General features: G+C 40.2%; 1 protein-coding gene across 8 annotated transcripts in view; it reads left to right on the plus strand.

The window, feature by feature from the left end:
• Window positions 1-26,065, plus strand: part of VPS13D (vacuolar protein sorting 13 homolog D) — a 236,908-nt gene that overhangs the window by 121,957 nt on the left and 88,886 nt on the right. For 5 of the 8 annotated variants that reach the window (XM_057696651.1, XM_057696680.1, XM_057696624.1 and 2 more), the window contains 8 exons: window positions 1,364-1,527; window positions 2,396-2,504; window positions 4,655-4,834; window positions 6,715-6,831; window positions 7,660-7,809; window positions 12,315-12,464; window positions 13,414-13,510; window positions 15,555-15,703. In XM_057696651.1, coding sequence (XP_057552634.1) covers window positions 1,364-1,527; window positions 2,396-2,504; window positions 4,655-4,834; window positions 6,715-6,831; window positions 7,660-7,809; window positions 12,315-12,464; window positions 13,414-13,510; window positions 15,555-15,703 — 1,116 coding nt within the window. The other 3 variants (XR_009047679.1, XR_009047684.1, XM_057696667.1) reach the window with 3 other exon arrangements.

Consider the following 26,065-nt stretch of genomic DNA (forward strand, 5'->3'; position numbering starts at 1 on the left):
TAACATAGCAAACATTTATCAAGGCATTAACCCTGTGCCAAGCATGTGCTGAAAGTGCCTTGTACTTATTACGCTTACCACAAGAACCCTCAGAGATAGCTTAACTTCCCGCTTTGACAGATCAGGGAACAGAGGCTCTGACAAATTTAGTAACTTATCCCAGGTCACTTAGGTGGTAAATGAGGCAGCTGGATTTCAGATCCTGGCATTTAACTCCAGCATTCATATTACTTTGTTAGCTTTTACTTTGTAGAATGTGATGCAAGAGCTGTCTTTCCAATGTGGGGCAGTGTGTGGATGCGTTTGTAGTATCCAGAATATGATCCTGACAGGTCTAGCTGGAGTATATGTTCAATAGAAAGAGTATTCTCAATGGTTTGGTGTTAGCAAAATGGAATTATTTGGGTTGTGTTAGAAAGGTAGTGTTGCAGAGTGGTTAAGCATGTCATCCCTGGACTCACACTGAGGGGATTCAAACCATCACTCCACCACCTATAGTTACGTGACGATGGTGAAGTTTCTTTGTCTCACTGGGACTTAACTTCTTCATCTGTAAGTAAGAGTAATAATAGTATATCCAAATACTTGGATTGTTTTGAGGATTAAATGAGTTACTATGTGTAAATCACATCATCAGTGGCTGACACATAGTAAATATTCAATAGGTATTGTTACTATTATTATTAATTCTTGTATATAATGGATTATACAGAGTTTCATGGATTGACCTGGAAGTTCAAGTGCTGTTTATAAAGTATTCCTAAGAGATAATATATTTAGAATCAGTAGCAGTCAATTTAGTATAACTTTTGAACACAATCAACTTAATAGTAAACACAGTAAATTGAAAGTTGGAAAGCATCAATGTAGTATGCTTCCATTATAAACATGGGATGTGGGGAGAGCTTCTGGTTGTCTGCCAGGTAATGAGGATAACCAAAGACCAAATATTGAGAATATCACATATACTTTATATAATTGGATCACTCTTCTAGGTAAGGGCACTGGAGGGTCGCCATCTGGAACAGCACTTAACATAGCACTGTAGCTAATGGAGGAGATTAGATTGAACCTTGACTAACTAGTTTGCTCAGAAAGTATTAAGTATATGAAAAAAATAAATTTTTAAAATTTTTATTATTTGTAATTTTTGTTGTTTGGTTCCGGAGTTTAGCATATTTCATCCTAAGTGCAACTAGGGATTGACAACACTGCAGGCTTGAATTAAGCATTTACATAATGCAGAAAATGTCTCTTAGTACAGTCCCTGCTTGAGAACTCATTCAGCCCTGTGTGAAGCCCTCGAAGGGCTTGTGTGAAGCAGTGGCTGCACATGGTGGCTCTTTCTGTCTCTGCCCAACAGGAACCAGGGAAGCGTTCTCAGCTGTGGAGGATGACCGGAACAGGCATGCTGGCCCATGAGGGCTCTTCCGTGCCTCACAACCCCAATAAGCCCTCGGCCGCCCGCTCCACCGAGGGCTCCGCCATCTTAGACATTGCTGGTCTTGCTGCAGTCACTGACAACAGGTAACTTTCTAGGCAACTTCTGATTTAAGTTCACTGCTTTCAGATTCAGACTCAGAAGAAACACACCAAAAAGCAAAGAGTCTATAAATGAAGTGAGAATTGCTTTTTTTCTTCAATGACAGAAACCTGTTGTAATTCCAAATATGAGTGTTGGGTTTCTGTTTTATTTTTTAAAGTTATTGTGGAAACGCCCATGGAGATGTTAAAAAAAAAAATCAAACAATTAGAAGGATATGTTATGAAAAGTGAACGTCTTTTCATCCAAACGTCTATCATTGCTCCCGAGAAGTAAGGAGTTTGTTTTTTTAAATCTAAGAATGTTGTTAAATCCCTTGAAAGCAGAAATAAATTATTAAGAGAATATCAAATGTGTTTTTATGACTAACTCCTTGGATTCAAATCAGCTCTTTACCTTTGAATATGATTAGCCTGTGCCTCAGTTTCTCCATGAAATCAGTGTATGTTTTCAGTTAATACCTTGTTGACTTCGAAAATGACTTTAGATGACTTACTGGTTAAAACCCAATATAAAATAAAAGTATTTGGAAGTAAAAAAGATTTTTGAAAATATTTTAAAAACCCTTCTCGTACTGCATGATGACTGTTATGAGAAAGTAAGAACCCATATTATATGCATTAAATTCTGAGCCCTTAAAATATTCATATTGGTGTCCTCATTGCTTTCCATTTTATTTTATTCCTCTTTCCTCATTGAGAGATACCTGGCCGCCATAGGATTCAAGCTGCCTGTTAGATTTTTAAGGGCAGAGGATATTGGAAGGAAGAACAGCAAAACCATGATCCTGATATTCTCTTCAGGCTTGGAATATTTGACTCAGAGGACTCATTGCATTTTCCTTTCTTCCAGATACGAGCCACTGATGCTAAGAAAGCCTGATCGTAGGCGAAGCACAACCCAGACATGGAGTTTCCGAGAAGGGAAACTAACCTGTGGGTTACATGGCTTGGTTGTCCAGGTTAGTAGTCTTTCACATCCCCAGTTGCATCAAGCAGTGGTTGAGCGTTTTTGTTTGTTTGTTTGTTTGTTTGAAACAAAGTCTCGATTAGGATCTACATGAGAAGTTGTTGGAGAGGAAAAAAATAATTACAGAGCAAATAGGTATTATTTCATTTTAGTCAGGAAAACCACAGAACTTTGTGCATTTGTGCGTATTTGCATGGGAAGTGTCCTTGAAGGTAATGTATAGGAAATGTATTAGGAATGGTTGCTTCTGAGTGATGGTTGGTTTTTTCATCCCCCTTGGCTTATCTGGAATTTTTTTCTATGGTGAGATAAATTACCTATGTAATTTCAAAAAGAAAGAAAGAAAGAAAGAAAGAAAAATGTTAGCTAAAAGTCCACCACTAAATTAGATGGATTAGTTTTAGACCTGTGAAGTTAAAACCGTCTTTTACAAAGTGTTCTATGAGATGGTGAGTAATCGTCATGGGCTCTGCATGCCCTAGATTCTGTTTACTTCTGCATTCTTACTGCTGCCCAAATAAACACTTAATTGTTGCAGCAAAAGTCAAAATGAAGATTGCTGGTCAATTTCCCCTGCCTTCCACTCGGCCAGTCTACCCCGTGAAAAACTCCCAGGTACTTTGTAAGCAAATGTGTGTTTGGAAAATTACCAGGAATTTGGATTTTCTCTCCTTTTGGCTTCAGGCCAGGAATGAGACCATGGATCTGAGATGAGTGGGTAAGAAGGTTTGGGCATAGAGCAGAACAACACGTATGACTGTGTGTGCACTTCTGCCTCAGCCTGGGGTTTTATCTAGAAGGTAAACACTAGAACATCAGGCCCAGGCTAGAGAGCTCTTAGTGTGTTTGACCTTGGTGGAAACCAGGCTGTCCCTCCATAATGGGAGCCTGTTCTCCAGGGCAGCGAGCAAAACTGTAAGGAGCCTGTGGCTGCTGTTTGCTGAGATTTATTTTCTTTATCTCTGTTGCCCTGAGCTTTTTTCATCAAAGACAAGCTGCTTACTTATATGAATTCACATCTGGAATGGATTTGTGATTTTCAATTAGCTATACAATTCAGACTTCTAGAGGCAAAAGAGGGCTTTAATTGTTGGGTTCCGTGTCTGCCCCTGACTTTTACTTCTGGTTTGTTTCTAAAGCCCATGTAATTCCAGTTCACTTAGAGCATCTCCCCTCCACTCTCCACCCCCTGTCAAAAAAAAAAAAAGAAAATCCCTCTCTGGTGTTCGTTGTTTCTTGAATCTATTTCATCATTTCTCTGGTTGTGAGTGACCCTATAATAATAGTATTCAGCAGAGCAGAATGTGTTTTGGTTAGGGAAATAAGCTTGTTTCAATCTTATTATTCTGAATAAAGTAATTAAAGGCATTAAAACATTTTCTGACACTACCCTTATAAGGTTGTGTATGCACTTTCTTTCTAAACTTAAAACAGTAATAAAAGCTTTCTCCATGTTGAAATCTGTCCTGTAAACCCAGCTCAAATTTTCCTTTTCATTACTCACTACTTAAAAACTAACAGGGGTATCTAGACACTCTAGCTATTATTTTCTCTAGCCCGTATTCATTCTCCCAAAGGCATCATCCTGCAGACTTCCGTTTTACTTGGTGCATATAGCAAGAAGGTACTTTTCTCCAAAGGCCCAAGTAACTGACTGTCAGATGACATTCACATGTCCCTGTTCCATTTTGGAAGAGGCACCATCTTTCGAATATTTGAGTTGATTGTTCAGCCAAATGCTTGTCTGTGGAGGTTTTTCAACTCCAGAATTCACTTTTTATGGGAAAGCTGTCTCAGATTTTTAAGCAAATCCTAGTGAGAACACTCAGAAACAGGGCTTATGGCACTTTTTCTTTTTTAAAGCTTATCTTAATGACTAGAAGTTATTACTAAACTAATATACTGTATTCATGGACTTATCTTACCCAGGATTCCATAGGTTCCTGTAGCGTGACTTTCCCTCTTGCCTACGTAATCCTCCTGTTCTTTATCCTCCTAAAGCTGAAAAAACAGTAAATGTTTAGCTATGTGTTGACCATTATCCTTCAGAAGAGAGTTTAAATTTAGTAACTTGTTTCAAATGACATGTTAAATTGTCAAAGTCAGTGCTTCTGCCTTTTCTTACACATCTTTATCCTTTAGGCCAAAGGAGGGCTTTCTGGTTTATTTGATGGAGCTGAAGTTGTTCTTGGTCCAGACACTTCCATGGAGCTTTTGGGGCCAGTTCCACCTGAACAGCAATTTATTAACCAAAAAATGAGGCCTGGTTCTGGAATGTTATCCATCAGAGTCATCCCAGATGGACCAACAAGAGCACTCCAGGTGATAATTTATCGTAAGAACTGACCTGAATCTCAGTGTGCTCCCCCTGCCCCACCATGGTTAGTCATTCAACAAATGTTTATTGGAGTATCTCTGCTGAATGTGAGGCTGTCGTGTCCTTATTTTTAAAATGGGGATAAGACCTGCCTCACAAAGTTGAATACAAGATGATATTTTAAAAAGTATAAGAATTATTTTGTAATAACTTATAAGGGAAAAGAATCTGAAAAAAAAAGATAAATATGTATGTATAACTGAATCACTTTGCTGTACACCCTAAACTAACACAACATTGTAAATCAGCTGTACTTTAATAATAAAAAAAAGTTAAAAAAAAGTATAAGAATTAAAGAAGATAATGCCAAGAACAGTACATATTATTATCATTCATTATATGTTTATTATATATTTAAATAATTGATATATTAATAACATTAACAGCCAGAAGGTATATGAGGTCTCTAATCAGACGATTAAAATGTTGTGTTATGAAAGTAGGAGTGGAGGGTGTTATGAGGAATATCTAGAAAGGGTTTGTATGCCCAGATTTGGAGACTGGCAGGGGCTTTCTAAGAGAACTAATACTTAAGCTGAGATCCAAAGGTTAACTGAAGGGAGCTAGCCAAATCAAGAAGGAAAGGTGGAGGGGCTGTGCCCTACGAATGAGAGTGTTTATTCACCAGTTATTTACTGAGCACCTATTAGAGCCAGACACAGTTCTAGGTGCACTGAACCTAGACTAGTGAACACACAGACGAAGTTCCCTGCCATCTTGGAACTTACATTCTAGTGGGGTAGATAAACCATAGCAATAAAATAAAGTATATATATTTGGGAAGTTGATAAGTGAAGGCCTGGAGATAGAGGAGCGTGATCCAACTGGCACATTAGAATATGCTAAGAAATAGGCAGGGGACAGAAGCAGGTGCTAGAACATTAAAAGCCTGATACATGCTAAAGATTGTGTTATTTTTTATGGCAACAAAGAGTCAGGGAGTGACATGATCAGAAATTTATTTTAACTTGCTCACTCTGGCTGCAGTGGAGAATTGGAATGAAATTGGAGACAGAGAAAGACCAGTTAGGAGGGACCTGGATGAGAGTTTGTGGTGACCCAAACTAGAATGCATGGTGGGGTGGACATGAGGAGGAGGTTGGAGAGTGATGAATGAAAATGAAAGCTTATCAAGGAGCAGAGTTAGTCAGATTTAGTGATGGCTTGAACGTGGGGATGAGAGAGAGGAAGGAGTCAAGAATGGCCTTCAAGATTTTGGGTACCTAGGAGGGTGGTGATCTGCATTACTAAGAGATGCACACAGAGCAGACTTCTGGGGGGAACGAGGGGTTACGTTTTGGACTTACTAAGTGTATGACGTCTACATGCAGGTGTCCGGAAGTCAGTGTAAGTATGGGTCTGTAGCTCAGGGAGAGGTCTGTGCTGGGGACGGGAATTTATCAGGGCATGTGAATTAGAGTTAAGGAAAAAGATGTTGATGTTTTAACAGTGAATTCTCTGAGACAGGACACCATAGTCCACAATACCTCTTTAAAAAGCACCCTTCTCTTAAGGCAAAAAGTGAGTGCTGTGATCTGAGGTTTGCATGTTTTGACTTGAACTGTAATTCTAGATCACCTACAGATGCCTAACCCCCACAGTAGGAAGCTCTCGAGGTCTGAAGCTTGGTGTTAGTCATGCAGACTCAGGACCAAGTTTGCTTCATTATTGTATACATCTTACCTTAGCAGTGCTTTGGAAACCATTCACTTCCATGGGATTATTGAGCATACAGTGACTTTTAACTGGTACAGTTGGTATGGAGTGGGTTTCACAATGGAAGTATGAGCCCTCTTAGTAAGTACGGTGTTTTATTTGACCTCAGATAACAGATTTCTCCCAACGGAAAAGTGACCGTTCATCGTATGAAGTCGATGAACTTCCTGTTACTGAACAAGAGCTGCAGAAACTAAAGAATCCGGACACAGAGCAAGAATTGGAAGTATGTTTTAACTATTGCAAGGTCATTTCTTCATTATAAATTTGTTTAGAATTTTGCTCTTTGTTTTTCTCAGTTGAGACCGTCTCTTTTCTTTCTGACATCAATGACTTTTGTGTCAGTGTTACTTCACAGCACTTAGTGTTATCACATCATGAATGTGTGAGTATCTTAGTTAAATGACAGCTAAGGTCAAATCAGAATGTAACAAATATTGCTAAAGTAAGATGAAAATAAAGAAAGCTAAATTATTTGAATTTAAATAGAACTGAAGGTTGAGAATAAGCAAACTAGATTTTATCTTTTTGGCCCTAGTTGACTCTGACATCTTCCTTTCCCTGTCCCTGTTTGGGCATTGGAAAGAAAGTGAAAAGTTTGGAAAGGAACATGAAGTGAGTGTGAAAAAGCACACTTATTCCATATTTATGCAGTAATCTTAAAAAAAAACCAAAACCTGTATGTAAAGCACTGTATTGGATGTTATAGAAGTTTTGTGAATAACTGAAGAGCTTGCCTCTCAGATAGGGAGAAAGATTCTCAAATGACTATTTTCCTGTAAAGAGATGCAGAATGTCATCAGTGCTCTGGTAGAGGTATTATCATATCACTGTGGAGCTCTGGTTGGGGTGGGAAGTGCGCCTGGAGAGGAAGGCTTCTAGTGAGATGATGGAATTTGAGCCATCAAAGTGAGTAATACAACTCTCCTACGTGGTTTTCATCTGCTCAGAGGCAAAGTGGAAGGATTTAAAGCCATTTATTTCCTTGTACTCTCCTGGCTACCTTGAGCTCTGTTTTAAACTGTCAGTGTGCCATGTTTTGGTTTCCTTTCAGGTGCTGGTGAAGTTAGACTGTGGAATTGGGTTGTCGTTAATTAATAAAGTCCCAGAAGAATTGATCTTTGCAAGTCTTACAGGAATCAATGTGCACTACACACAGCTGGCCACCAGTCATGTGCTTGAACTCAGTATACAGGATGTACAGGTGAGTGGGGGAGGCTCAGAACTTGTTGATTTCCTTTACTTCCTGATGAGCAGCCGACCACATCAGTACTTGATGTTCTAAAAACTATAATGCTTTGGCACAAATTTCTTGTGGCCTTCAAATAATCATTCTTTGAAAAGAATTGTTTTTATCTGTATTTGTCTTACTAATAGCAGAATTCTGAATATAGCAGCTAATCCATCAGTAACTTAGATAACTTAGTCAAGGTGGCATGGAGGAAGGTGATCCATGGTCCCTCATCTTGCCAATAGAGAAAACAATGGAAATCATCTAACCATCATTTAGAGGAACTGAAGTTCACCATTGGGAGAAAAACAAGGGACGTGGACTTGTGCTTCTGACCAAGGTGGAATAACAGGGACCTGATTTACTTTCCTACCTGAAACACCCCCCAAATCCAGATCAAATAAGGAGACAACAGATTCAAGATACTGGACATCAGGCAACAAAGGACAGTGACCCCTGAGAGGTAGGAAACAAAATAGGTCAGCCCTCCAATCACCCCAGCTTGCTGCCTTGAAAAAGTTTCCAGGCTGTGGCACCAGGTGTAGAGACTGAGAGAGAGCCCAGCAGAGTGGGTGAGCTGAACAGAATGGAGATTCTTAGGACCAAGGCAGCCAGAGTTCATAGGACCTGGGAGGAGTGTGCTGTACAGAAAGAAATCTCGAGAGATCTGCAGAGGGCCCTGCAAACATTCAGTAGAGGACAGATCAGTGGTGCATGTGAGGAACCTACCATCTGAAAGGGTCACAGGGACAATGCCTGCTGCTCACCGACAGCCACAGTGGGAAAACTGATAATTATGGGACACTGGGAAGAGCCTTCCAGAAAGTCTTGGGCCTCCGTGGTGAGCTGTGAGCCCTAGGCTGAGCACTGCTCCCGACCAACCTAACAAATCAGTCACATAAAAGGAAGCTCTGAAAGGATCGATCTGTTTCCAAGTAAATTAACCATATCCCTGAACAAAGCTCAAGATTTAATGGAATACAGAAATATCCAGCACCCAACAAAGTAAAAATGACAGTATCTGGCATCCTATCAAAAATTACCAGGTGTGCAAAGGGGCAGGAGGACAGTATGTGGTGATGAGACTGATCGCCCAGAGCCAACCCAAAGGTTGGGGTTTGCAGAGAAGGACATTAAAACTTGTTATAACTGTATTCTCGTCTACATGTTCAAAAAGTTAAAGAGACATGGAAGATTTAAAAATCTCAAATCAAAGTTCTAGAGATTAAAACGAAATGGAAAAAGTAGATTTGATCAGTAGCAGATGACACAGTAGAGAAAAAATGATTAGTGAACTTAAAGACATAAATAACAAGAGAAACTGTCCAAATTGAAATACCAAGAGAAAAATAATCCAAGAGAAAACAAACAAACCCCACAAAGAGACCAGGATTAGTGACCTATGAGAAAACCAAGCAACCTAATATAGGGATAATTGGAGTCCCCAGAGGAGAGAGAGAGAGGAGACAGGAAAAAAAATTGGAAGGAATTTGTAATTAGTATGTTTGTTACAGGGTTTTGTTATTAGGCAAATGTCTGCCTTTTATTTTCAGTTGTGCAAAGATTTTTTTTTAAATCATGAATGACTTAAAAATCATGAATTAAATTCAATTTTATTTTAAAAAAAAAGAAAAAAGAAATTTTGACCATAAATTTTCCAAACTTAGTGAAAACTATAAACTCACAGAAGAAACTCAAACACAAACCCACATTCACACCCCACCACCCCCCGCCACACACATAACATGAAGGAAACTACACCAAGGTACATCAGAATCAATTATTCAAAACCAGTGATAAAGCATCCAGATTGAAAAAGCCACGTTCCTTGCAAGGAACAAAGGTGAGAATGACAGCCAGTTTCTTACTGGGAACAATGCAGTGAGAAGATAGTAAGCAACATCTTTAAAGTGTTGAAGGGAAAAAAAAACGGAAAACCTGCCAACCTAGAAATCTGTGCCCAGCAAATATATCTTTCAAAAACAAGGGTGAATTAAAGGTGTTTTTAGATGTTGAGAAACTAAAAGCACTGATTTCCAGCAGATCCACACTACAAAAAAATGTTAAAAGATTATCATCGAGGGGGAAGGTAATGGTACTTCCATCCATGCCAAAACCCCTGTTCAGAAAAATTTTTTCTTTTATCGTGTATCACAGATAGCAGAGTTCGGGCTAATGACATCCTATTTGTTTGAGGATACAAGGTTAATATCTTGAACCTCTATTTCTTTGTCTTTCTTTTTTGATCTTACGGAAAAGATCCAAGGAGTCATTTGCTATTCTTTAATTTCATTAGCTTTTGCTGTAATTAAAAAAATTTTTTCCCTGTAGTACCTCTTGATTTAATGTGTGCTGTAAATTGTAGAAAATAAACAGATTTGAGAGTTTACTATGATTACAGTGCTGTGAGGAAGAGTTTTTTTAAGAACTTTATTGAGATATAGTTGACATACAATAAACTGCATATATATAACGTGTACAATTTGGTATTTTTTTCTTATTAGTAATGTATATATGGCAATCCTGATCTCCCAATTCATCCCACCCCAACCCCCACCCCTGCTTCTCCACCCCCCCACTTCCCCCTTGGTGTCCATATGTTTGTTCTCTACATCTGTGTCTCTTTTTCTGCCTTGCAAACCAGTTGATCTGTACCATTTATGAAGAAGAATTTTTAAAAACAGAAAATATAGTCCCACCCTTAGGGAGCATCTAATCTAATGGGCAGACTAAAACAGGAATCAGAAATGCGCAGTTATTACACTTGTATCAAATGTGTTTGGGGAAAGAACAAAGAAGAGGTCAGAGTAAGGTGGGACTTTATTGTCATTTCATCTGTTGGATGTGACGGGCGATTCATTCACTCAGTGAATGCTCCCTGAGTATCATCTCTGTGCCAGGCATGGCACTGGGCTCTGGAGATACAGCTGTGACTCAAAGAATGAAGTCTCTGCTCTCTCACAGCCTAGGGGGGAGGTCAGCCAGTATGTGAGCAAGCAAGCAAATAAGTAACCCCACCTGGGAGAGCTGCTGCGATGGGGTGAGGAGGTGGAGGGCCTTCCCGAGGAGGCGGGCGCGGAGCTGAATTTGGAGGAAGAGAATGAGGAAACCAGGGAGGTATACTAGGGGAGAAAACGTTCTGGAAAATTCGGAGGAAGGAGAGATGTGCCCACCTGTGAGGAACCACAGGGAAGTTTGTGTGCAGGGATGGTGGTGAGCCTGGAGGAGAGTGGTATGTGTGAGGCCATGTCAGGCGGGCCCTGGACGCTGTGCTGCAGAGTGCCGTCCTGTCCTCCAAGAAAGGGAAGCCAGTGCAGCCTGTCCAAGAAGGAGGGGCTTGATTGGTGTTTTTGAAAGATCACTTTGGGTGCTGTATAGAGAGCACATGTTAGGACGCGAGAGCAGAGGTAGGAAGACGTGCTCTAGGTCCCTCGCCCCTCTCTCTGCACCTTGAGAACAACAGAAGGACTGTCTGCGGCAATTGTACACAATGGTCCTGTGGAAACCCAAGTGATAACAGTGGAAAGGTCAAAGTCTTGATGCTTGAAATACCTGCGTTTGAATCCCAACTCTCCCACTTATTATTACACCTTGTGAATATGGGCAAGTAATCTAACTTCTCTAAGCTTCTCTAAGCTTCTGTTTTCTTGTTTGTAAAATGGGGAGGAATAACACTTACCCCTTTAGGGTTGTAGTGAGGGATGTGTCAGGTGATGTGTAGGAAGTACACCTAGGGGTACCCACTCCTCTTCCTAGTGTGGGCTTTGAGGGTAAAATAGAAAGTTAAGATGCTTGCTTCCTGCTATGAACCTCTGGATGTCCACAAACTTACCTGAGTGTGGAGAGTGTGTTCTCAGTGATGCTGCTGATGGGGGAATGAATAGAGTACTCCCTGATGCCACTGCTGTCATCACTCCATTCCTAGGAGGGAGTTGACTTTAGGATGGGCAACTGCGCCCATTTGGTAGCCATTTACTACTGATTCTCTAGTTTGAGTTCTTCCTTCAGGGAATTTGGAGCTAGAGAAGCCTCAATAGTCTAGTGGTTGAGAGCATTCACTTTGGGGACAAAGAAGTGGAGTCATGTTCTCGTTCTGTCATTGACTAGGTGTGCAGCCTTAGACAGGGGACTTTCTTCTCAGCTTCTTCGCCTGTGACTTGAGGACAGTGATGGTCCCCGGGAGGTTGTGGTGCGGGTGCAGCAGAACCTTGAGTTTGATAACCACACAGCCTGGCCGTCGTTAGACTTCATGAAACAATGCTTGTGAGGGGACTAGCTCAGTGCTTGGCACATAGTACTCACCAAATAAAGTACAGCTCCTGTTATTATTACTACTACTGTTATTGTTGCTGGTTTTAGTGACAATGTATTTTTCCAAAGGTACTTTCTGAGTGACCTGCATATTGTGAGACCCAGTCAAAGGTAAACATGAAAACTGAGCAACTTGTCTTTTATTGTTGCTGTTTTTTATGTCCTAGGTGGACAATCAGCTCATTGGCACCACTCAGCCCTTCATGCTCTACGTGACCCCCCTGAGCAACGAGAATGAGGTCATTGAGACCGGCCCTGCTGTGCAAGTGAATGCGGTGAAGCTCCCCAGTAAGAGTGCGCTGACCACCATCTACAAGGTAGGCTGGCGGACTTGATTTGCCCTCTTACAGCCAAGACTCAGAGCGGCAGTGCAGGCTGTGGATGCAGATAGTCCAGCGGGGGTGAGGCACAGGTGACTCAACACCTTGTGTAGCGGGATGGATGGAAACCCTCTTAAAACTTTATGTTCTCAGCTGTGTTGTCGATGATTCTGCAGGCGATAGTACTGAATCCATAGGGGCCAGAGTCTGTGCGTCAGCGTGGAGTCTCTGCAGGGAAGTATAGCATCTTCTAGATTGATCGTGACCAGGCATGATCTCGATATATTATTAAAATAATAATCCAGAAGTCAACACATAACATTGTAAATCAACTATACTTCAATACAATAAATTAAAAAAATAATCATCAAGACTACTGGAAGAGGGGTAGGAGGGGCCTGACCTTGAGACAGATATCCTCCTCTTTGAGCTGCCACACTGTTTACTAAAAGCAGATCATTCAGAAGTGGCAAACTTGCTTTCTTGGAGAAGTCTTCCTGTACAAGCTAGCGTTACACCACCAAATTTTGGAAAAGTGGGAGCTAAGAGGCTGCTTCTCATACTTCTGGTCCTTTGTCACCAGTGCCAGAGGGGGCCAAGCCTGCATGTGGCCCTCAAATTCACAAGCCCAGCTCTGCTCCTTAAAGTAGCTGCCATCCGTGTCAGCTCAGTACCGCGCACCACAGTGCATCTGAAAGTGTAATCCTGACTAACCAGACACAGATGACTTGGGAACCAAGCAGTAGGACGGGGAATCGTCTCCTAAACATCTTCTGGGATTTTGGGTTCATTATAACAATGTAGAAAGAGATGCCAGAAAAAATTTGGCAATATGATCATGAAATCATGTAAGTAAAGAGACCACGCCATATCATTGAGGCCTTCTTAGGGTGCGGATGAAAGTTCCTCTGGTGTTCACACTGTAAATCAGTTTTTTTACCTGTAGCATCTGATGGTCACGGCTCAGAGATTCACGGTACAAATTGAGGAGAAACTGCTCCTCAAGCTGCTGAGTTTTTTTGGCTACGATCAAGCAGAATCAGGTAATGTCGAATGTTCCAGGTTTGTATCTGGGAGTTGGCCCAACGGTGGCATTTTTTAGCCTGCTTGTGAAAACAGGGAGCCTCTGAATGCCTGGCGAGCTCCCTTTCCACTTTGTAGTCTGAGCTGGGAAGCTAAGGTTTGTGGTCCAGTCCTCTTTTTCAGTATTGCTCGTTGACAGCTGTTGAGGTGCATCTGGGTGCGAGGGAAGCTGCTCTCAGGGTCTCTGGTACCCGAACATACCCAGGGGCAGGCCTTTGGGAAGCAGTGTGTTGTTCTTCTTTGTTTCATGTTTTTTGACTCATCTGCTTTAGGATGGCAGAAATGATGTTAGTCATTTAGGAAACCACTTTGTTTCCTAACCTTTGTTTATTAAACAGATTTAGGGCCAAGAATCAGAAATCCCTTTGGCAGTTCCTTTGGTTTAGCTGAGGAAAAAAATTGGCTAGCCTCAATTCCTTAAGTTTTTTTCACATCCATACCCTTATGCCTTAATGTAATTACAAAGGTTTCTAGTTACTTTACTCTTCTTGGGAGAGGGGAGTAAGAGAAGCTATTGAGAAACTTAACTTTTCCAGCAGCGCTACAGAAATTATGTAGCCATCATCTCTTTATTTTAGATGCCTCATCATGGCCTTTGTGAGACTGTATGTATAGCTTACAGAGAAGTCAGTAATGCTTAGTCTTTTGAAGACTAAACTAAATATTGAGCCCAAAGAAATGATAAGATAGAGACTTTTAATGTTTATCTGCCCATGTTGGCTTAAAGGGAAAAAATTCCCCTAGGGACATGTGTGCATATGAACATACACGTACACAATGCAAGAAAAATATTTTTGCTCTTTTTATCCCAGACTTAGAATTTAAGCTTTAAGCATATTTGGGATCAGGAGCAAGAGCCCATCTGTTTAATGCTGCGTTCTCCCCTTTGGGTCAGAACGCCAGTGTTTATTTGTATTCTGACAGCCACTTGAGCCTGTCTGCCAGGTATCTGTTCTCTTTTGATATCTTCCTGGGAAGTTTTACTTTAAATTTGATTGGACATGTTTTTCTTGTAAGTTGCTCTAAGTAAATTTCTCCCCAAGCATTGTTTAGTAGATTCAGACAATGTAAAACTTTTGTAAAATCCTTGCCTGCCTTTCACTGAGGAATCTTCTCCACTTTCTATAACTATTCCTATTCTCTGAATACAGATAAGCCTGTCTCTGTTGCACTATCTTTTTTTTCAAACCTATTCCCTTCTTCCCATAAATAGAACTATATAAAAGCTTACAATATAAATTTGTTTGATATGTAGATACATACAGTCTCTTTGGTTTTATTTCTAAAGCACATGAATCCAAGTGCAAATAAGCCTCCCACATGGGTGTGGGGACAGCATCGAATTGAAGAGTGCATTGCTGTATTTTAGCCCATGTTCATCTCTTTTACTTCATGAGATAACAAGTGAGAAGTCTGCCTCCACTGTGCTATTTAAATGATGTCCACTGTTTGGGAGAGTGTACCACTTGTCGTGATGTCAGTTCTTTATAGCCTGCAGCCTGTTTCTTTTTAAGGCATTACGTTTCGCTCAGATTCATCATTGACTTGGTCATGTTGTTCATGATGATTCAGTTAAACTGCCCTCCATGTACTTATTTGGATATCATTTTCTGAAATAAATTCAGATAATCTGGGTCATTTATAATAATAATGATAATGACATGGTTTCTAGAAAACGCATTGCCAGCAAGTGCACCCATGACATTTGGCTTTCCCACTTGGATTATTTTTTCCAGAGATGATATCTGCCAGATGGTATAGAGTCGCAAATCACAAGATTAAGCTATTGTACTTTTTTGATCAACAACATAAACCAGATCTGCGTTTACAAAGAAATGGCATCAGGATACTGTATATATTACTGAGCCCTGAAAAAATTAAATTTAGACAAATAGGTGTTTACATTTTCCTATGAATTTCTTTTCAATGTGAATGAAAGCACTTGAATCATGAGACTTTAGAGGAGATTTATTTTTCAAAATAACAATTCTACCTTTGTACCAGAGGTGGAAAAATACGATGAAAACCTCCACGAAAAGACAGTTGAGCAGAGAGGGACGCCGATTCGATACTACTTTGAAAATCTCAAAATCAGCATCCCTCAGATCAAGCTGAGTGTGTTCACCTCCAACAAGCTGCCTCTGGATCTCAAGGTGAGCTGCTAGCTGGGCGAGCTTCAAAAATGACTTTTCTTTGGAAAAGAATGAGTGTGTTTTTTCTGTCCAGCATCATCATTTGTAGCAGATATTTTTACAGGTTTTCTTTGTTGAGGAGGTTTATCAGCTTATACATGTATGTGCGTGTACACAGTTGACCCTTGAGCAGCATGGGGTCAGGAGCACCCACCCTCCCCGCAGTTGAAAAGCTGTCAGTGGACCATGCAGTTCAAACCTGTGTTGTTCAAGGGTCGACTGTATATTTCTTTCTTTTTTTTTTTGTTTTAAATGTTTAGGTATGACTTTGGTGAAGATTAAACAGTAACAAAAGGGAGTAAATACAGAATTACATAAAACCCCACCTGCCCTCTGCTTAGCTCTTGGCTTATCTCAGTGAGGTAAAAGCCTCCTTTCCTAGGGCTGCTCCCAGAGTCGAGAGAAAAGCTACAGCCAAGACAATATCCTCTTTTTGTGCCCAAGTCCTGCCTGCCCTCCTTCTCGCCTCCTCTCTAAGTGCTCACCTCTTCTTGAGTGGCTGATGATGGAATTGTCTACCACCTTCAAGGACAATGCCGTCGCCTACCTACCGAGATGTGGCCTGCCCTGCAACCATAATAGGATGTGATACTTCTGCAGAGAGAGCATCTGGATGTGCACTCCACAGATACAGTCTGAACACCATCTTTATTTTCTGCAGTAAAAATCTATTAAATAAAGGATGGTGCTAGAATTCACATCCAAGCCTATCTGACTCTAAAGTTTATGTGCATTTTCCCCTGTACTGTGCTGCCCCTTAGAACATAAGGAATTGGAGAATTTAGGGCTCTGCGAGTCCTTAATGATCCCCTTGTTTGATGAACGGGGATATTGGCGTTCACGGTGTTCTGTCGCTGAAGCCTGTGTGGATAGGGAATGATAGGAGCAGGAGTAGAACCCAGGTGATTATCGGAAGGTCTTTCCTCAGGTGGAGTCTGCATCTGCCTCCCTGCGGTTTGCACCCCTTACTTCTGGTTCTCCCCTCAGTTGCACTTAAAGATGGTTATCAAGGCATCTACCTCCCCACTAACCACCAGTCTAAGACTTTCCACTGCCTCATGCCTCCTTTAAGATGCTGCAAGGTGGTCTCTCTTTCTGAACAGCAGTAGCTAGAGACATGAACAAATAAGTAATAAACCTGGAGTCATAAATTTATATGCCTGCAGGGACTGTGCTAGCAGTGAAGTAGGTGAAGCAGCCCAGCAGGGACCGTGGCCCTCAGAGTGTGCATACTTCATCTGAAGGGGGCAGCGCAGCTCAGCTCCAGCCAGTTGTCATGGGGTAATGGGAACCCAGTGATGCCAGATCTTTGGATTTTTTAAAGTGAAGCCGGAAATCTGGATTTTTATGTGGAATCTCCTGGTTTTTAAATGTTGGCAACCAATTTGAATTTTTTTGTTTTTAAACCTTGTGGGCCTAACACAACACATGTGTGGGCCTCATGTGGCCCACGGTTTGCCAGCTCACAGCTTCTTAAATAGACTTGTAGGTAACAAGACAGTAGTCTGGTCCACATCAGATCATATTTGGATAAGGACAGGGCATGGGCGCCTGCTTCATTAAAGCAGCAAATGGCATGTGTAGTTGGGAGAACTGGTGGGGACCAGGGAGCTCCTGTAGCCGTCCTGAGAACAGTGCCTTCTCGATGGACCGTCCTGTCTGCTTGATTTGCCTTAACTTCATGTTTCCCAGGAGACTAAAAATACTTATAATTAGCATGGGAGTGAGGGGAAAACCATGGGAAAACCACTATCTTGCTAATATCCACAAGTATCCACTTGACTTATGTGACCCTTTGGAATGGGTTTGTTTGATAAAGTATATATTCCCCCAGAACACTTGGCACTCACCCAACAAACCAATGTCAGGCATTTCCTGAGAGTTAAGGACTTCTTGTTTTTTAAATCATCTTGCTAAGAAACACAGACACCTAACTGTTCCTTTCAGATTGCTCCCAGTAGAAAACTTCCCCCCAGACTGACAAATGCAGTATGATTTGCTAGAGTCGAAGTAGCTCCAGACCCCCGGTTCCATGGTATTGACGCTCTGCACGCAGTAAACTGGGAATTGTGTAGGTCGAATGTTTCATTTGGCGCTATGTCGAAGGAATATTTTCAAGATGTTTTTCAAATGATTGCTAAACAGATTCAGTGGAGCAGCCACATTATGAGGTGTGTATGTGGGGGGGGCACCCTGAATATGGTACGTTCATGTTTCAAACAGGGTGCTGGGAATTGGGCTGTCAGAGTTAAATTCTCAGCTTGTGGAAGTCACCATTTTATTGTGTCTTGAGTTCTCCTCGTGGAGTCTGGGACTCATAAAATAATGTCATTTATTCAAAGAGTTTTCTAACAGAGTAATATCCCTTTATTAGTAGCTCTTAGGAAGAGCAATCTGCTGTGTGAGATGAATATGTAACGGCTAAAAGTATGTGCATAGGAAATGGAGTCCTGTCCCAGAGCAGGAATCACACGAGTCTGACTAAAAGGTAACCATGTCTTTGGTATTGAAGGAATAATTGTCTTGATTCTCTTGACTCCAGGACAGAAGTGAGACTGTCAGAAGTCTCAGAGGGAAATCTCTTCAGGTTTACGCTGAGGGTACATTATTGCCAGATAGAGTGTCTGTTCAGAAGGACTCAGAGCAGTTTCACATCTGCTATCTCAATTGGATTCCTTACTCTGCGTTGGAAGAAGGGGGAGATAATAGTTCTATCTTGCAAATGCAGACGAAAGCATGGCAGTCCCCACCCCCACCCCACCCCACTCCGCATTCTCCATTATTCTCCCAAGGTTGCATGTTAGAGAGTAGCAGAGTAATATTGAAAATGCCAGGTAGTTTATATGTTCTTTTGGTTTTTTAAAGATCAAAAGAGTCCAGGAGCCTTTAAAAGGTTTCACAAGGTGGCCTACAGCAGTCCTTTTCCCATTTAGAGCATTGGGGTATTACAAAAGAAGGGCTTTAATTGAGCAATCTAGTTTGGAAGAAAACCCACATTTTAATGGTCAGAGAGCAAGAGGGGGGTGGTGAGGGGGAATTTCAAACAAAGACACTATTTAAAAAGCCTAAAACTGTCTTCTCAAAGGCTTGAAATAATTTGTTGGGAAACTTCAGACCCTTTACTTTTTTCCTCCCCTCCCTAAATAAAAACCAGATTTGTTAAAAGGAAAAAAGATCCAGTATTGTTAATTGTATTTCAGAAAGTGCCAGAGAGGGAAATATCCCTGTAGTTTTAAACACTGTCCCAAGAGGGGAATGGGCAAATACCCTGCTTCACATAAACAGTCTCTATGTACCATAAATAAACCTTTAAAGAATGAATTCCAGACAGTTTTGTTTAGTGCAGGATAAACTAAGAAAGGAAAGGACATGGCCCAGGGACTAGCTTGTGATCTGAGACCTCATGGCATATAGACAGGTATTTCTTCCTTCAACTCTGTAAAGTTTCTGGAAGACTTAAGCAGTTTTTGTCTGGTGGAGGTAGGAATAGACAGTTTCCTATTTTTATTAGGAGCTTATGAGCACAGATTGCTTTCTCCAGAATCCATTTTATAACAGGAAACTGTCTGCTACTTGAGTAAATAAGCATCAACTTTGTATACTACTGTATTTGATTAGTCATTTAGTGACTAAAAGAAAAAGCCCTGTTTGGCTCTTTCCCTCTCATCTCCTCAGCTTTGACTCACCAGAACCACCTGAAGGTGGCAGAGCAATTCATACCCATGTGCCATGTCTCAGCTTTTTCAAATGTGGGAGCCCCAAAGCAGGATCGGGTGAAGATCATTTTTACTGAAAGACCAGAGTGTTTCCTTGGTTCAGACAAGGCACGTTAGCCACTCAGAAAGGAGATAGTGTCTCTCATGAGGGTTTTGACAGCTTAGTAGAGGTTTTAAAGTCTTTGTATTACGTGTGGTTCTGTTTCTTCTTCAGTGTTTGGTTGCAGTGAGGAAGTCGGGGTACAAAGCTTTCTGCCGTATGCCTTTGTTTTGATCTCATTTCCTCTTCTCTGGGAAGAAAGTAATGCTCAGAGTTGTACTGACAAAACAAACCGCTGAACTGATGTCAGTACCTGGCTTTCCCAGCATATTTGTTTATTGTGGGTTTGAGCAAAGCGGTTAAGCCTGCTGGGCCTCAGTTTCTCTGTCTGTAAAATGGGGAAAATAGTGCCTGCTCATTTCATCAACACTCACCACATGGATGGGTGAGGCATGCAAGAATGAATGGCTTTCCACCTAATAGGTAGTTGCTGTTGTGAAAATGAGCATGTGCAAGTGTGTGATCTGCTAATAACTAGCTACAGGGGTTCAGGCCACCCGCTTAACATTTCTTTGGTTTTATTTATTTAAAGAAATGAGAGTGTTAGGCTGAATTAGCTTGAGAATGCTCTTAATCTCTGAAATGCTTGGTTCTGAAATTATTTAGTAGGAGGTTACTAGTGACTTCCCAAGGCCCCAAATGCAGTGACCTTTCTTCTGTCCTCGTCTTTGTAGGATCCTCTGTCATATTTGATACTGCTGACCTCTCTGTTCTTGTCCTTTCTCGTTCTCCTCTTACTCTCCTTTTTTTTTTCTTCTAATATATTTTTTTAAAGGTTTATTTTATTTATTTATTTATTTATTTTTGGCTGTGTAGGGTCCTCATTGCTGCTCACAGGCTTTCTTTAGTTGTGGCGAGCGGGGGCTACTCTTCATTGTGGTGCGTGGGCTTCTCATTGCGGTGGCTTCTCATTGTGGAGCACGGGTTCTAGGTGTGCAGGCCTCAGTAGTTGTGGCTCGCGAGCTCTAGAGCACGGTCTCAGTAGTTGTGGCACATGGGCTTAGTTGCTCTGTGGCACGTGGCGTCTTCCTGGCCCAGGGATTGAATCCGTATCCCCTGCATAGGCAGGCGGATTCTTAACCACTGTGCCACCAGGGAAGTCCCACTCCTCTTACTCTTCTGTTTGGTTTCTTCTCTTCTCCTAACCCATGTGTTTATTTTAAAGGGGACATTTTTTTCCTCTGTGGACTAAACTGTATGGTTATGTCACTTGTCCTTTTAAAAAATCATTTTATTGGTCTTTCATGTCCTCTAATTTTAGAAGCTCTTTATAGAAGTTTTGTCTTTGATATAAGTTGCAAATGTTTTTTCCTTGGTTTTTCATTTGTCTTTTCACTTTGCTTTTGGTGTGCATGTTTTTAAAACTCAGACAAAAACTTTTTATTTTATGTTGTCAAATTTATCTTTTGCCTTTTTGAATCTGAATTTTGAGTCACAGAAAAGTTGTCCTACTCTCTGGTTTTAGACAATTTCATCTAGGTTTTCTTCAGTTATATAATTTTATTTCAATTAAACATGCTCTTGTTCCAAAAGAATTTAAGGCAGACTCTGAAAGTACATGCTAAAGGATTACAAAATAAGTGAGAAAGTCAAATAGAAAGTCCATTAAATTGCACATGAGCTTTTAATATAAAAGCATTTTAATTAGTGAGGAATATATAGATGTTTTAATAAATGCTATTAGATTAACTAGATAGCCATATGCAAACATATAAAATAAAATGTATTGTTCACACTCTACATAAGAATAAATTCCAAGTAGATCAGAGGTTTCCTGACATTAGCATGAAAAAGTGTTTTTACATTTAAAAAAAAGAGTATTTGGCATGCTCTATAAAATCCTTAAAATGTCAATCAGGTTAAATAAAAATTTAATTGGAAAATAGACCATATCCAGAAATTGTTAACTGGCTTAGAGCAGACCCAAACTAGCTGAGAACTACAAAAAAAGCTAGATTGAAAAAAGCCCAAAAGTCTGTATGAAGGTATTGGAAAGTTCCCAAGACAACCAGTACTTGAGTCCACCGTTTATGAGAGCAGGGAAACTCGATAAGGTGAGCCCAACATTTACTCTGGTTTTATTTTTGAGACAATTCTCATTTGTAAGTGGTGCAGGGAGAAAGGCAGAGAAGTCAAGCAGGGAGCAGCTGCCAAAAGTCAGAGCATCCGAGTAAGGATTTGGGCAGTCTGGTCTCACGGGGCTGGCTGAGCAAAAGTGAGGCTCCATTGCTATAAAGAGAGCTGGTCATTGAGGGGCTCATAGCTTTTTTTTTTTTTTTTTAATTGAAGTATAGTTGATTTACAATGTTATGTTAGTTTCACATGTACAGCAAAGTAACGCAGTTATACATATACATGTATTCTTTTTCATATTCTTTTCCATTAGAGGTTATTACAGGATATTGAATATAATTCCCTGTGGTCTACAATAGAATCTTGTTGTTTATCTGTTTTATATATAGTAGCTTGTATCTGCTAATCCCAAACTCCTAGTTTATCCTCCCCCCAACTCCCTTTCCCCTTTGGTAACCATAAGTTTGTTTTCTATGTCTTTGAGTCTGTTACTATTTTGTAAATAAGTTCATTTGTATCATATTTTAGATTCCACTATAAGTGATATATGATATTTGTCTTTCTCTGACTTACTTCATTTAGTATGATAATCTCTAGGTCCATCCATGTTGCTGAAAATGGCATTATTTCTTTTTTTTTAATAAATTTATTTATCAGCTGTGTTGGGTCTTTGTTGCTGTGCTCAGGCTTTCTCTAGTTGTGGCAAGTGGGGGCTACTCTTCGTTGTGGTGTGTGGGCTCCTCATTGCTGTGGCTTCTCTTGATTCAGAGCACGGGCTCTAGGCACGAGGGCTTCAGTAGTTGCGGCACATGGGCTCAATAGTTGTGGCTCAAGGGCTCTAGAGCACAGGCTCAGTAGCTGTGGCACATGGGCTTAGTTGCTCCATGGCACGTGGAATCTTCCTGGAGCAGGGATTGAACCTGTGTCCCCTGCGTTGGCGGGCGGATTCTTAACCACTGCGCCACCTAGGAAGTCCTATTTCATTTTTTATAGCTGAATAGTATTCCATTTTGTGTTTGTGTGTGTGTATGTACCACATCTTCTTTATCCATTCATCTGTTGATGGACATTTAGGTTGCTTCCATGTCTTGGCTATTGTGAATAGTGCTGATATGAACACTGGGGTGCATGTATCCTTTTGAAATAGAGTTTTCTCTGGATATATGCCCAGGAGTGGGATTGCTGGATCATATGGCAACTCTAGTTTTAGTTTTTTAAGGAACCTCCATGCTGTTTTCCATTGTGTCTGCATAAATTTACATTCCCACCAACAGTGTAGAAGGGTTCTCTTTTCTCCACACCCTCTCTAGCATTTATTATTTGTAGACATTTTAATGGTTGCCATTCTGACTGTTGTGGGATGGTACCTCATTGTAGTTTTGATTTGCATTTCTCTAGTAATTAGGGGTATTGGACATCTTTTCATGTGCCTTTTTGTCATCTGTATGTCTTCTTTGGAGAAATGTCTGTTTAGGTTTCCTGCCCATTTTCTGATTGGGTTGTTTGTTTTATTGTTATTGAGTTGTATGAGCTGTTTGTATATTTTGGACATTAAGTGCTTGTTGGTCTCATTGCTTGCAAATATTTTCTCCTGGTCCATAGGCTGTCTTTTCGTTTTGTTGATGGTTTTTTTTGCTGTGCAAAAGCTTATGTTTGATTAGGTTCCATTTGTTTGTTTTTGCTTTTATTTCTGTTGCCTTGAGAGACTGATTTAAGAAAACATTGCTGTGATTTATGTCTGAGAATGTTTTGCCTATGTTCTCCTCTAGGAGTTTCATGGTGTCATGTCTTATATTTAAATCTTTAAGCCATTTAGAGTTTATTTTTGTGTATGGTGTGAGGGAGTGTTCTCACTTCATTGATTTACATGCAGCTGTCCAGCTTTCCCAACATTACTTGCTGAAGAGACTGTCTTTTTTCCATTGTATGTTCTTGCCTCCTTTGTTGAAGATTAATTGACCGTAGGTGTGGAGGGGCTCATATCTTATAGAGAAGGGACAGGCAGAACAGAGACCCCAATAGTCTGAGCTGTTTTGTTTCTTGAAGCAGAAGCCAATTTCTAAGTAGTCTGAGAGAAGCCAAGCAAAAAGTAGTGGCCAAGAGGGTAACTAAATAGATCTTATAGCAGTTTTATGGTGCTGGGGAGATTGAAAGTGGAGGAATGGAATTGATTTTCAGGTGAGACTGCTGAAGGACTATACCAAACCTTATAAAGATGGAAATAGACTGAGAGTATCTTTACAAAGACTGAAAGCCACCCTTGAAAACACTGATTAGATTAAGCCCCTTTAACTGCCTGCCAGAAGCTAAAGACTCATTTAATAAGTCTACAAGTTTTTATACAAAATGTAGCATTCAGTCACAAATTACCAGGCATACCAAGAGAAAAAACAGACACTAGAAGCAGATAAGCCAGGTGTTGACATTATCAGACACAGAATTTAAAATAACTGTAAATATGTTCAAGAAGTTTACCAGAAAACTATAATTTATATTTTGAACATAATCAAATAATAAAGGAATATTACAGACTAGAATTTTTTCACAAACATAGAAGAAAGAATTTTGGACAAAATGTTATATCAAATACATCAATGGATAAGAAGGAAAATGTAGTTGACCCCTGTACAACGTGGGGTTTGAACTGTGTGGGTCCACTTGTATACTGATTTTTTTTCCCCCAGTGGATACAGCACTGCATGATCATGGTTGGTCGAATCTGTGGGTGTGGAACTGTGTATGTGGAGGGCTGACTGTAAAGTTATTGGAGAACTTTCACTGCATAGAGGATCGGCACTCCTAACCCCCACGTTGTTCAAGGGCCCACTGCATATCATAACCAGATCAGGTTTATTCCAGGGGTGTAAGTTTACTTTACACTTCCAAATAGATCATGTCATTCACCACATCAGCAGAATGAAACAATTGAAAAATACGATTATCTCGAGTTGCACAGAAGTCTTTTGACAAAATTCAGCATCCATTTATGATCAGAACTCAGCAAACAAAAAAGGAAAGGAACCGCCTTAATCTGAGAAGGTGTCTCCATAAAAAAGCCACCCCAAATATCATACTTCGTGGTGATCTATTGAGAGCAGGGAGGGATGGCCGTTATCACCACTTCTGTTCACTGTTATGCTGGAGATCCTCGCTGGTGAAGTAATAAGAGAAAGAAAATGTGTCAAGACTGGACAGGAAAATGAAAACTTTATTATTTGCAGGGATCTATAGATCTGTAGATTGAATACAGTCTTGATGAAAATTCTGGCAATTTTTTTTGTGTGTGTGGTAGATTGACAGGCTGATTCTACAATTTATTTGGAAATGAAAAGTGCAAAGAGTAACCAAGGTAATCCTGAAGAAAAAGAATGAAGTTGGAGAGCTTTCACTATTAGACTTCAAAATTATTATAAAACTATAGTAATGAAGACAGTGTAGTATTGGCAGAAGGCAGGGCAAAATGAAACACAAAAGAAAATCCAAAAACAGACACATAAGTACAGTCGCTTGACTTATGACAAAGTTACACTGTACTATAATAAGGGAAAGGATGGTCTTTCAATAAATATTATTCAGTGGATTAGATACCCATCTGGAAAAAATGCTTCTTGATCTCTGCTTTAGAACGTATGTAATAATCATGTTCAGGTAGATTGTAGATTTAAATGTGAAGAGTAAAACAACAAAAATTCTGTAAGTAGACATACGGAAATATCTTCATGACCTTAGTGTAGATAATTTCTTATCTACGACACAGAAAGTTCTTACCATAAAGGGAAAGATTGTTAACTTGGATTTCATTAAAACTAAGAATGTCTGCTGTCAAAAAACACCGAAGAGTGATAAGACACGTCACATAAAGGGAGAAGATATTTGCAGTACATTCATGAAAAAGAAGACTTATATACAGAATGTATAAGAAAAACTCCTACAAAACTATAAGGAAAAAACAGACAAGTCCACTGTGAAAATGAACAAAAGACTCGAGTAGGCACTTAATAAAAGAATATATCCACGTGGCTGATATCTATATTATCAGGTGCCTAATCTCATCCTTCAACAGGAAAATGGAAATTAAAACCACACTGAGTTACCATTACACACCCATGAGAACATTTGTTTTTTTAAAAAAGTATCTTTACGAAGTGTTGGCGAGGATGTAGCATAACAGGAAATTTCATAGACTGCTGAAGGGAGCATAAACCAGTTCAACTGCTTTGGAAAACTGTTTGGCAGTACATACATTCTTTATGACCCAGCAGTTCCACTCCCAGGTAGATATTCAAGAAAAATGCGTACAAATGTGCCCCAAAAGACATGTCCAAGAATGTTCATAGCAGCATTATTCATAATAGCAGAAAAATGGAAACACAACTGCTCATCAACAGCACTGGTTAAATAAATTGTGTTTTATTCTGTGTTGGAATACTGTGT

The sequence above is a fragment of the Hippopotamus amphibius genome, chromosome 1 (assembly GCF_030028045.1).
Source record: "Hippopotamus amphibius kiboko isolate mHipAmp2 chromosome 1, mHipAmp2.hap2, whole genome shotgun sequence".
NCBI classification, from domain to species: Eukaryota; Metazoa; Chordata; class Mammalia; order Artiodactyla; family Hippopotamidae; genus Hippopotamus; species Hippopotamus amphibius.